Source organism: Pituophis catenifer, unplaced genomic scaffold, assembly GCF_029215685.1.
Source record: "Pituophis catenifer annectens isolate HBS135680 unplaced genomic scaffold, rPitCat1.0.hap2 SCAF_6, whole genome shotgun sequence".
Lineage (NCBI taxonomy): Eukaryota > Metazoa > Chordata > Lepidosauria > Squamata > Colubridae > Pituophis > Pituophis catenifer.
In genome coordinates, this window is record NW_027256886.1 from 94,668,911 (window position 1) to 94,682,257 (window position 13,347).

Here is a 13,347-nt window from a genome sequence, read left to right on the forward strand (position 1 = left end):
TGAAAAAAATATTCTTTCTTTTGACAAAGGGCGTTTGACTGGGGGCATCTGGGGGCAGACATGAATGTCTTCGGCATGCGTCCCTAGCTATCTACTATACAGACTTCACATAAAGGAAGAAAGAAGAGTATAAAAGACAAAACATAGAGATGACAATGACAGAATGAGAACTAGAGGAAGTCACTGCACAGGCAATCACAACAGTTCATGCACTAAGATCAACAAGTTTAAAGTTTTACAAACTAGGCTTGACTTCCACAGGGTGAGCCCGGAGAGCTCCAGAAACCTGACTCCCTCCATTCTCACCAGTCCTTCTCTTACTCCTCCTCCTCCTCCTCCTGTCACTGTCGGACTTTTCAATCTTTGATTTTAAAGGTGCTGCCTCTGTTCTCATATCTCTAGCGGGCTTCGTTGCAATGGATGGCTGGAAAACTTGAGTGGCTTCGGACAGGGATGTGGTTCTTGAGGTACTATCTTCTTCTTCCTCCTCCTCCTCCTCCTCCACCTCCTCAGATACTCCTGGTGGCATTTTTTTCTGTTCATCAGATAGTCGGTCGACAAACTTTAAAGCCTCACTGCTAATTCCCTTAAAATATTCAATAGAATGTTTACATACCTCCCTAAGCTGACCTTGCTTTGCTTTAACAGTTGTTGCGGCTGCAGCTGCGGCAGTGACGGTGGTGGTAGACCTTACCTTTAATGGTAATTTAGAAGGAAAAGAGTTGGCCTTGCTTCTCTCTATCTGCCCTTGGCTTTGAGCTGGTGGCACTTTTCTAGCTAAGGCCAAGTTATGCCTCTGTGTGTTTTTTATGGGAATCTTAGACCTCCCCTCTACGGGTGGAGAAGAGCTGCACGGCTTCTTTGGGGCAGCCCTCCTGGCCTCCCTGACATGACTCCCCCTACCGGTCTGGCTAATGCTATGCAGCACAGCGTCTTTGGCTTTTACGGGAAGCCGGGAGCGTGTTCGATTCCCGACTGGTTCGGAGGGCGCCTGCTGCTCTCTGAGTCTTTTCTGCTTACAGACTCCTTGGGTTGCACCGGGATCGTTTCCTGAAGGGTGTTTCATTGGATTAGCTTTCTGGGTGGGACATTTGGACTCAAAGTGTTCATTTAGCACTACTGTACAAGTGAGGTGATTGGTAGGTGTGGTGCATGGGTCCAAATTGTTGTTGTTATTAAAATTATCTTTTGGAAAATCATACTTTTCTGCTTCCCTACTGCTGGTCTGGTTAAGCACAACTGTGTCTGCAACCTCCTCTACAGCTTCGCAGTCTAACCCCTGAGTCCCTGGTGTCACCGTCTCTAGCTTATCTGCCATTTCCCCAGACATGTCTTTCTTCAGCGTCATGGTGGAAGCCGAAATGCCCATTTTAATCGGTGTGCGCAATTTGGGATCGACTTTAGAAGCGTGAAGCGCCACGGACGACTTCTCCAGTGAGCTACAACCAGGTGTTGCTTCCATGCCATCTCCACTGGCCTGGAGGATGAGCTTAGGTTCAACTGTTGGCATTTCTACTTCTCTCTCTATGGTTTTCTCTACCGTTTTGTCCCCTGACTGCGGCTGTGTGATGGCAGTGACTTTATTGTTATCCCCTTCCCCCTTGTCCCCTGACTTCCCTTCAGAAGTATGCTCACCAATCTGAAAAAATTGGAGTCTTTCTTCAACAAAATCCCTCTTGCTCATGTCAATTGCACCACTGCGAGTCATCTCAAACATCTTCCCTTCATGAAATGGGAAGGGGTTGGGCTCACTAGTTGGGGTACTTTCATCTGTCGGCGTCCTAGCTGGCGTCGTGTCTGGGGTGGTGGCTGGAGACCTGTCTTCCACCGCCAGGCCAAAAGGCTTGGTGTCATCATCCCTGCTTTTGGATTCAAAGACTTCATCATCTCCACGGTTACTGGACCAAGGGTCAAAATCTAGGCTCTTGGTGGCTATAGTTTTAAAAGGAGTGGCAAACTCTTCATCTACTTTGTAACTGAAATAAGTGTCAGGAAACACGGTCCTGTCAGGATGTCGGCCTTCCAAAGTGAAGAACTGCGCCCCCGACTTTTGTTCAGCCTTATCGACATTTTTTTCAGCTGCTGGACATTTTGATAAGGGTTTCTTCTTTTCCTCAGAGCCGACTTTTTCCTCCTCCTCAATAATTTCCAGCTTACTTTGGCTAAAACTCCGATCAGTCTGTTTCAAGATGCCTTCAGTAACCCAGCTATCTTTTTTAGTTTCTACTGCTGGATACGCGTTCTTGGAATCGCTCTCGGTCAGCCCATCGTCCTCATCTTGCAGATCGTACCCATCGAGAGAGTCAATTTCGGTGGCGTCTGTATCGTGGGAGAATTCTGCGGTGGTTGCTATTGAGCACTCGGTAACTGACTGGTCATTGTTCCCATTTGGTGCCACATCATTTTGGGGGGATTCAAGAGCCAAATCAAATTCATTGGACTTTCTGGTCTCCTTCATTTCAGAGAATTTGCGCGTGGCGATCTCCTTCCGGTCGTCTTCGATATCGTTCAGTTTAAACATGTATCTTTTAATTGGAACGGGCTGGTACAAAGACTCATCATCACTGGAGTCGCTTAGATCTTCTCCTGGCAGCACAGGAGAAGGGGGCTGAACGCGGATGACTGGTTCAGCCAGCTGACGCCTCTCAAGTTCATCCTGAAGGTTGACTTCTGTCAGCTCCATGTCGCTCTCAGAGGAGGGACGCGGCTTTTCTGGTTCTGAATGATCAGCATCTAATGGAGGAGGTGGTGGAAATTCAATGTAGGCTACCCGGTTTCCCTTCGGCCTTTTGTTAGATTCCCTGTCCAAGTTAACGGGCAGCTCTTGCTCAGTTGGGGGCGACTGTTTTACGGAGGTGGACTTGGCTTCGGCCTCCTCCTCAGACTCCTCCGACACCTCGGGGATTGGGCTCGGTTTGCCGGGTATGTAAGCAATGAGTGAATCGGGTGTTTTGGAGGTAAACTCGTAACTCACTTCCTCTGAGCTTGGTGTCTCTGGGGTTAGGGGGCTTTTCCCAGAACTGTCCATAAAGGACACCTGTTCTAAGGTGTCGTCCTCTGGGCTACCTTGGGGGGAGGGAAGCTGCTTCTGCTGCCTGGTGGTATAAAACCCCCCTCTCGTCTCTTGCACTGTCTTACTTTCCTGACTTACAATTTTTTTGATAGTTCCTTGCTGTACCTCTCTTTCATACTGCCTCCCTACCTGAACAAAACTGACATAAACAGGTAGTGTTTTTATCTCCTTCGCTGATTCCTCTGTTGCTAAAGGGGATGGTTTCATCAGGTCAAATTTCTTTGCGGGAGACAGTTTTCCTGGGCTAACTTCTAAGGAATCGGGTGTCTTACTAGGGGATGACTTTGCTTCCCCCTGAGGAGGACTTAACTGGAAGCAACTGAGTTGCCTGGTGCTGGCTGGACTATATTCTACCCCTTTCTTTTGTTCAATCTCATCAAATTGTCCCTCTACTTTTTCCTTATCCATTCTGATGTGGGGCAAGCGAGTTGGCAGTTCGTGGCGTGCAGTTGGGGACTGTCCTTCAAGAATGCCACCTGCCAACATACTTTGCTCTTCTGAAACTCTTTCTGGAATCTGGGGTGCCATCAGTGGTTCTTTTTTCTTAGAAATCCTATCCCTCACTTCGCTGGGATAGTCCCCTTCTCTGACAAGGTATTCTCTATAAAGCACCTTTTTGGATGGAGACTTTACAGTCACTTCCTTCACCTCGTTAGAACCTGATCCATTTGTGGACACTTTCTGCTCATATTCAGTCACAGTGATCAGTTCACCAGATTTGGCCAAATCTTTAGTCTCAAGAGGGTCAATCTGGTTTTCTTTGACTACATCTTGCACAAGCACATGGGAAAGTTTTTCTCTCTGGGCTTTAGGGGAGGCTGTCCCAGGACTTTCCCATGTCCTATAAATCTTTTTATCCCAGTGCCCCTTGGCTGGGACAGGCACCACACTGGCACCATAGGCCAAGCCCTTCACCTTTTGCTCTGCAAAGGCAGAAACGGTCTTGCTTGGTATTTCATCCTTGGCCTTGGGGACCTTCAGAGGAGATGCATCCTCAATAATTTTGCCTTTGCCCCTGGGGCCATCTTGAAAGCAGCCGGCAGGAGGTTCCTTCTGCAATGCTAAATTCCCATCCACCAGGTCTATCTCTTTGGCCTGTTTTTCTCGGGAGTAAAACTGATAGACTGGGAGCTTGCTGTCCTGCAACTTTTTCACTGGGATTTTAGATGGCGCATCCAGCTTTTTCTCCTCTGGAAGCATCTCCTTACTTTTGGAGCCCAGGCTCTGTTCAAATTTTAGCCTAATGGAGCTGAGCTTGGATTGCTTCAGCTGGAACCCAGTTGGCAGAGCCTCTGGGATTTTGCTCTTCTGAGCTGCTCCCTTCAAGTCCTTGCTCGGCGGAGAGAGAATCTGCCTCTCTGGGCTGCTGGGCAAACTGGCTGCCTTCCTCTCCTCAGATTTTGGCCAGCCCTTCCCATCCTGAGCACAGACTCCTCCTCCTCCTCCTCCTGCCCAGTCGCTTTGTGACTCAGAAGCAGTCACCTTCTCCGGACTGCTGCTTGCTGATCTAAGGCCCACACCAGCTTCTCTCCCATTCCTTTTCTGCTGCTTCTTTGGTGATTGCAACTCATCGTTCAGTTTCTCTGTCTTGTCCCGGAAGAACTGCGATACTTCGGTCAGCTTTTCTTCAGCCTCCTTAACCGTCCTGTCCACCCTATCTTCATACATCAACTTTTCTCTACCTCTGTCTAATCTGTTCTCGGCAAAACGCATCCACATAGCATGCTTTGGGCTACTAACATCTCCGGAATAATGCAACACTGTCACTTTCTCATAAGGATCATCTTTTGATATTTTACCCACACCATTTTCTGATATCTCTTTAGAGATTTTGGTGAGGATGTCTTGTGGGGATGCTGGGGCTACTTTTTCTCTGGATCGTTTATCAGGCCCCTGAAAGTCTGAGCTAAGGGGGGGGACATGGTCAGTAACTGACTCCTCGGTGTCTGAGTAAGACACATCTAGCTTTTCTGAGAGAAGCATTTTCTCAGCAAACCTGTAAGATTCCCCTCTTAGTTCTGACAACTCATCGTCATGGTACTCTACTGAGTGTTGACTCAAAAGCTTCAAGGTTTTGTACGAGTCATCAGACATAAGTTGGGCAGAACTAGGGCGACTGTCTTCTTCCTGGGAGACAGGAGTGTTTACTCTAGAAGATTCCAAATAAGAATGCAGGGACTCTTCGGCTGTCAGTTCTTCTTCTTCGGGCTGACCTTGTTCATCCGAACAAGGAAGGGCCTCCTGCTTTTCCATATCCCCTTGTGACAAGTCTTTCTGATATACATACATTTCTTTCTCTGGATGCTTTTTGGTTTCTCTAATAATGACTTCAGTAGGCTCAGCCTGATTACCTTTTTCAATATGGACCTCTATTATACGCTCCAGTTTGGGTTTCATTTTGTAGTCCTTCTCTGCGGGCTGGGGTGACATTTCAGTGGATTTGCCAGCCTCTGGGGAGACCGAAGACTTATGCTCAAACAGACCTGCCAGCTCCTTGGAAGGGTCCCGTCCTGACTGAAAAGCTTTCATGATGTCGTGAACGGACATGGTTTCCTCAATTCTCTCTGAAGGACTCTGAGTGCATGGGGGTTTGTGGTAAACCATTCTGGTGGTGGTACTTATGTGGGTTTCTTCTTTCACATGGACACCTTTAGCCAGGGCACACTCGTCTTCGCTACTGGCCTTCACTTGAAAGGCATTCCCCTTCCCCTTCAGGGAGCTCCCATTGGGCCGGGGCTCCAGCTCCATGAAGGTGCTGACCACTTTGGGTGTGGGTGGTTCTTCTGCGTGAGGCTCAGAGGCCTCTCCCCCCGATGAGGGTTCATAGCTACGGATCACGTGCACCACTTCAGTTCTGGTCTCCGTGATCACAGGAGGGAGCGGCACCTCATGGAAAAGGGGCTTTGGCCCCGTGCTTTCTGCACTCTGTGGGGCTGAAGGGGTCTTCTCACTCCTGGTCTCAAAGCCACTATCGGACAAAGGACTTTTATCTTGATCGTGCTGGGAAAAGTCATCGGGAGACTCCAAAACAGTGTCAGTTCCAAAAAGGGAATCGGCGATTTTACACAATTCTTTCTCAGAAGTGGATGGCCTCACGGAGGCTGGCGGCATTTTAAGTTTATGTTCTTGTAGCGCAATGGCTGGTTTTAGAACCCTTTTCTGCCTCTCTTCCCCTTCCCTTCTCCCGTCGTCAAACTTGTACTTTAAACTCGCCAGGGAGCTACTGCCAATGTCATTCGTTAGGTAATCAATGACTTTGCTCAAGTTGTAATCCTTTTCGGAGACAGCTTTAGCTTTGAGCTGCACCTTTTCTGGGATAATCAGAGGAGGGATGATCATGCCCTGGTATCTGGCTTCGTCAATCTCACCTGCACTGAACTCTACCCATTCCTCCTCAGAGGAGTGTCCTTTATCATTCTGAGAGAGTTTGGCCGAGGCTTTATTCTCTACACAGACATCTTTTTTCAGTATCTCGCTAACTTTGACTAGGTCCTCTTTGACTTTCTCAACAAGCTTAAAAGGTTCTTCATCATCTATTCTACCCTCTTTGGCCAGCTCTGGTTGGAACGCCTTCTCCTCCATTACATCTGTCTGCAATATTGCTGTCATTCTCATTAGGTCCTCTTTCATCTCAGCCACATCTTTTAATATCTCCTGACTAGAAGATAAAGATGACGGTGTGGACAACTTAAGGGCAGAGGGTGCTAAGAACAAAGATGATTTGACGGGAGATGAGGTTCGATTAAAGGGAGTTTGGGTGCATGTCTCTGTAGTCAATGTTTTAAGAGGCGAGAGCAAGGCAGCTGCTGATTTGGCCAGGGAGGGTGTCTCGGGGAGCTTCTTTAGTGCTGGTTCTGACAAAACATTGACTACAGAATAGACTGGCACCGTGATGGTTGATGAAGTTACTGACGAGGTAGTTGCTGAGATTGACCCGAGAGACGCATAGAGCACCCCAGTGGAAGGAGCTCTGATTGACTGAAAGGCGGACGGAGTCGAAGACACGTGCGACCTGAGTGGAGAAAATGGCTTTGCAGGAGTCGCCGGCAGCATTTTCTCAACTGTGTCACTGGCTGCTTTAACGGCACAGCTTGCGGAAGCGGCTGCCACCCCCATCTTCTCCTGAAAGGCAGCCGTGGCCTTGGGACCGCCGATCAAGCTGATGGGAGATGGGTATTTCAAAGGTGATATGGATCCGTTCACCATGGCCACCTCTGGGTGCCCAACCGTGTGTTTCACGGGGGATGCAGCCATTGTGACTTTAGAGGGTGACACGGCATCAACTGCTGATTTAGCAGGAGACGCCACCGATTTTAAAGGTGAAGACAAGAGAGGAGAGGCTGATGTGATGATGGACTTAAATGGCAGGCCTGAAGAATACATGTTAAGGTTAGATTTGGGAGAGGCCGGAGGCGTCATGGTAATGGATGACCTCTCTAAGAGAGACCCAGCTGTGGTCACAGGAGATGTCCGAGTGGGGAACCCAGAAGCCGACACCAGCCCTTTCAAACCAGCAGCTTCCGTGGCGGTAGGAGCTCTGACCAAGGACCCGGGAGAAACTTGCACATTATAGGGAGGCTGGGAAACCATGGTTTTCATAGGCGAGATTGTCCGAAAGGATCTAATTGGAGAGGCTACATCACTAACGGATTTAACGGAAGATGTGGTGGAGGCTCCTAGCGTGGATTTGATGGGCGAAGCAGAGGAAACCGACCAGATTGACTTTAATGGGGAAGCGGTTGGTGTGTTAGAAGACGAGCTGGAGAGGGACGTGAAGCCCGATTTGCTTTGTCCAGGCACAGTGATGGGTGCTGTGGTCCATGACTGATAGGGTCTTGCGGACAAGAATGGCTTGTAGGAATAGGTGGTGGGCAGGGATCTCGTAGCCGTGGCACTCCGTTCAACTGTTTCTTAAATGGTTAAACCAAAATAATATATAGAGATATATAAAACGTAAAAATCAACAAAAATGGTTGAAAAACAGAGAGACCAGAGAAAAAAATTGGTCAGTAAACGTTTTGTAATATTACAAAAAAAGCAAATACAATTGTTCGCATGAAATCAGAATGAAACAGGTAACAATCAATGGCTAACAGGAGGGGAAAAAAATAGGAATGAGCCATGTCATAATGGATAATCAAAAATGTTTATAAAAAGGGAAATGGAAAAAGACAACAAGAAATGAAAAACAGAAAAGCACAAGGCAACCGAATCTGCAGACAATGAAGAAAACAGAAAAGGCTAAAAAACAGAAGTCCACGCTGGTCCAAAGTAACAGCCACTACCAAAAATTCTTCTCTCACTTCCTATTGACTTTCTGACGTGCTGAATTTGAAGTTTTAAATCTTTCAGTTCCATTTGCCTGTTAATTTATATGTCTTTGCTGCCAGCAAGGGTCACAATTTCCTCAGGATTGTCTACTTTTAAGGGCTTTAACCATTTTGTTAAGTTCTTGTATAGGCTTGTGCGTGTGACTCTGAGCAACTCTGCTTGAGAAACACTCCCAAATCTTTCATGCAGAGCCCCTCCCCTCTCCCCCTCTCCCGAAATCTCTCAAAGTGACAGGCAGTTGATGTGCAAAGTGTGAAGCCAGGGGAATAAAGTCAGACCTCTCTCCCATGCACGCTTGGTTAATGCTTCAGGCTCACAAAGCCAATAAGAGCAAGAGCTTTTCTGACTCAAAGATTAAAACAACAATGAATAAAAAAATCCTCTGAAAGTCAAATTATTCATGCAATAGTCCTTTAGCTTGGTAAAACGTAAATAAAAAGCTTCATGTGGAATGACTTTAACAAGCATTTGTCATACAGAAAAAAAGAGTACAATTAATGAAAAAACATGGCAAGCGAAGCAACCAAAACTTTTCACTTTTATTCATGCATGATTTATCATGTCAAAACAAGCATGAGGAATAAAATGACATGTGCGGTGTGTGCTATGCAGAATACATCAATATTCAGTATTATTTCCACAGAAAACATTTTAAAAGAAGAGCCCACTTTTTCTACAAGGCCGAAATGTCTTGGTACCTTTTGAGAATATTTTTTCAAAGCAAGGAATGCAAAATTCATATCCCACATTTAAAAGCAAATGATGTTATTTGTGAAAATGGTTTTCCTGGCTTCTCTGCTGCTGATCTGAGCGTGCTAGTTTAATCTGATCCCGAGGGCTGCTGGGATTATTAAAATGTATAACTTTCAAAAAAACCTTCCAAAGACAACTGAATTTATCCTTCTAAGACTAAGTTTAAATTCTAAGACTGAACTGTCGACCCTAAGTTGACAGTCCTATCATTGGCCTTCAAAGTTCCTGTTCATAAGATACAAGTGATGATTTGATTTGATTCATTCATTCATTCATTCACTGCCCTGATTCCACAGTGATTCTGGGAGGCACTGACATGGGGGCATCAGATGATACTCTATAAAAAGAAGGTCAATTTCAAATTAGGAGATTCTTAGCTACATTGATGGAGTTTTATCACCAGCTTCTTCCCTTCTAGTAGAGAGACTGGTGGGGTCTGGTACAGAGGTGGTATTCAGCCGGTATGCACCGGTTCACTCGAACTGTTGGCAGAAATTTGGCCAAGGTCGCTGAACCGATGGCTGGCTGGCCACGCCCCCGAACCAGTCCCCCGGTTGCCGCTCGCTCACCCCGCCTGCCATGTTTGTCACTGCCATGTTCTTCATGCACACGCATCCCATTGCCTTGCAAGTCCAAGGGGATGCGCACACGTGAAGAACATGGCGGTGATGGCAGCAGCTTTTTCTGCAACCTTTGGTACTTTTTGGCGGCTTGTGGTAAGATGCCGCAGCCACAAAGTGGCTCTCAAAAAAGCAGCAGCTGAGAGGCTTCTTTGCCAGCTGCTTTCCAGCAACGGTAGCTGGCTGAGGGCCACCAAAAACTCTGGTCAGCTTGCCTTCCGTACTCTGGACCAGCCGCCACGGAGGGTAAGCAGCCCGAACAGAGGCGCGGTGGTGGGAGAAGAAGTGGGGCTAGGGTCGGGGCCACTAAAGGAGGAGAAACAGGGGCAACTGGCGAAGGGAGGGTGGGGGCAGATAGGTGGAAATTTCCAAAATTTTCCTACGTTTTCCTGTGGGCGTGGCTAGGTGGGAGGGTCATGTGACTGAGTGGGTATGGGTGTGAGTGATGTCAAGTTGGTCACGCCCACTCACACATGGGGCCCCCCCACCTAGCCACGCCCATCGAACTGGTAGCAAAAATTTTTGAACCCCACCACTGGTCTGATAGGTAAGAATGCTCATTGTTTAATTTCCCGTGTGTTGTTATATTAAGGAAGCTAGGGGGAAATGCAGTGTGGTAGGTGACAATCCAGTACCAGCAGTTGGGAGCTCTGTGCCTGTGACACCAATGTTTTCTTAATATAGTAGCTAGAATTTCCCAGTGCAGGAATGTAAAAAATGTAAACAGGTTTGTACGTTGAACATACAAACAAACAAACAAACTGCTATGCAGTGGAAAATGTAAGCTAAGAGGGCACCAAGATTTAATCCAGAAGATATGAGTTTGAGAATCAGCTACAACAGCCAGAGACTGCCAACTGCTGACCATGGCTCATGTTACCACATCACGCTGAGTCTCTGGGAAGCTTTGAAGAGTTGAGCTTGCTGAGGGGAACTCTGACATGTGAGCTAAAAACAAAACAAAACAAAAGAATGACAATGGACCAAAAAAGGTCCAGGGTGCTGCTAACTTTGCATCCATGGAATGCCTGGGTCACAGAGGCTTTGAAGAAAAGGGAGGACCATCGTCCTGAGCTCGATCCCTGAAGGTTCTAATTAATTTATGGCATGCTGATATTAAAATGATAAAGGCATAACCTCCACGTCAATGAAATAACCTTCTTGTATGCTTTTCTTAAAGTTACTTTGATAATATTTCAAATCAACCTGGCCATTTTTCTAGTAGGTTTGCCTCATCGTATAATGAAAATTTTAATTTAAAATTCTATGTATCTATTCACTGTACAGTTGACCCTAATGAAGTCCATAGGTTGGACTTCTGTAAGATTAACTGTACAGTGAATAAATATAGAATTTTAAATTAAAATTCCAACCTTTAATTCCATAGGTTGGAATTCTGTGACTATGTCTGATAATACTTTGGTCCAACCTATTAATGCAAAATCCAATTCCTATGTGGAGGCCCGTAATACAAATACACAGGGAGACCCAGATTCCGTGCCTGTTAAGTGTCGTTAACTATAAGTAAAAGGGAGATTTTTATTAGGAAATTCATGACATTCCAGAACAGAAGCGCTCTAGGCAGTTGCTTTTTCTAAAATAAGCTTAATTTGAGAGCGGCTCAATGTAACATGTAGTTCAGGGGTGTCAAACTCAAGGCCCTGAGGGTTGCTTAGATCTGGCCCACAAGGCTGCCCTGGAAACAGTGAAGGACCGGCCCATGGGGCCTCTGCCAGCAAAAATGGAGCTTGGGAGGGCTGTGTGCGGCCCTAGCGAGCTCTGTTTTCGCTGTCAGAGGTTTGCAAGAGGCGATCGCAGCCAAAACGGCGCTCGGGAGCCCGTTTTTGCTGGAAGAGCACTCAGGCCACCACAGGCACCCCTGAGATAAGTGACATCAAGCTGGCCATGCCCCCCTGGCCTCCTGAGGTCAAACAACAACCGTGATGTGGCCCTCAATGAAATCGAGTTTGACATCCCTGATTTACATCATAGTTCACGGGTGTCAAACTCAAGGCCCGGGGGGTGCTTAGATCTGGCCCACAAGGCCACCTTGGAAACAGCGAAGGACTGGCCCGCCAAGCCTCTACCAGCGAAAACAGAGCTCTCAGGGGCCACATGTGGCCATCCCAAGCTCCGTTTTCGCTGGCAGAGGGTTGCTGGAGGCCATCGCAGCTGAAAACGGAGCTCGGGAAGGCGCACGGGGCCCTCCTGAGCTCTGTTTTCAGTGGGAGAAGATTGCAGGAGGTGTCTCAGCCGAAAATGGAGCTCGGGAGCCTGTTTTTGCTGGCAAAGCGCTCAGGCCACCACAGGCACCCACGATACGAGTGACATCGAGCTGGCCACGCCCACCCCAGCCCTCCGAGGTCAAACACAACGCTGATGCGGCCCTGAATGAAAATGAGTTTGACATCCCTGATGTAGTTGGTCCCCAACTGAAACACAACAGTGTGCATTTTTGGATTAGCTGTCAATCATGAGATATCACCATCTCTGGAAAAGGAGCCAGACCAACTTCTTTGGCTAGGTAAGCACAGAAAACCAATTCTCCACAAACAATTCATGTGGTCCACGAATATTCCACAATAAAATATGATTGGTGTCCTTGTTTGAGTTTCTCAAAGTTGTTTGTGCTCGAGAAGAAGAGCACTTGCATAATTGGAGGGCGTTGCCTACTAACTCACACCTCTTCCAATGACATAAAATGCAACACAGATAGAAAAAATGTCTCTTTTAATGAAAAATTAGTTTACAATCTTAGTACATTAGGAAACTCACTCATGCCAGGCTCAGTCAGATAGCTGTAGCGCTTACGTAGAGCGAGGGACACAAAGTTCTGTCTGCGGTCGGTCTTCTCCGTCTGTAAGAAAACATATTTCTCCTTGGAACTTGGAAGAGACATCCCCCTTGAAAGCAGATGCCCTTCTGTATTTCAATCATGGTCTTATTAACAGAAAATAACAAAAAATAAAATAAAATAGCAGGGTTGGAAGGGACCTTCGAGATCTTCTAGTCCAACCCCCTGCTCAAGCAGTAAAGCCTGTGCTATTTCATTATCCCAGCCTTGTTTTAAAGCAACAGTCGAGGTAGGCAAAGACTTGCTCTAAAAAACAGGGAATATTCTCCTCATCCCATTCCCAGGCTTAAAGAGGCCTCAGGGAGCCAGTGGTGCCTAAAGAAAAAAATTCTTGCACCTAAGAAGTCTTAAGGGCTTGAAAGCGATATTGGCTACCCAGGGTTGGGTTCTAAATTTTTTTACTACCGGTTCTGTGGGTGTGGCTTATTTTGTGGGCGTGGTTTGATGCTCATGTGACAAACAATTCTTTAGGATTTAGCAGAGGTACTGGTCTACCAGGCTTGCACAGCTGTACCAGTCTACCCATTTGTTTTTGGAGTGCACTGGTCTACCACCACACTGCCTTTTACCGCTGATCAGCTGTAGGTTGGCCCTTTGAAGCGCCGCGGCAAGAGTTTAAACAGTTTTTTGCCGCTCTGCCACCACCGAGAGCATCGGAAACCGCTTTCAGGCAGCTTGGCCTCAATTGCCAATCTGCCACCACCGAGCGGTTTACA

General features: G+C 47.0%; 1 protein-coding gene across 1 annotated transcript in view; it reads right to left on the minus strand.

Annotated features, from left to right (window-relative positions):
- ANK3 (ankyrin 3) overlaps positions 1-13,347 on the minus strand; it is a 181,742-nt gene that overhangs the window by 18,397 nt on the left and 149,998 nt on the right. Inside the window, exons 36-37 of the mRNA XM_070944945.1 lie at positions 12,553-12,634; positions 307-7,977 (exon numbers count right to left, since the gene is read on the minus strand). Coding sequence (XP_070801046.1) covers positions 307-7,977; positions 12,553-12,634 — 7,753 coding nt within the window. The remainder of the gene's footprint in view (positions 1-306; positions 7,978-12,552; positions 12,635-13,347) is intronic.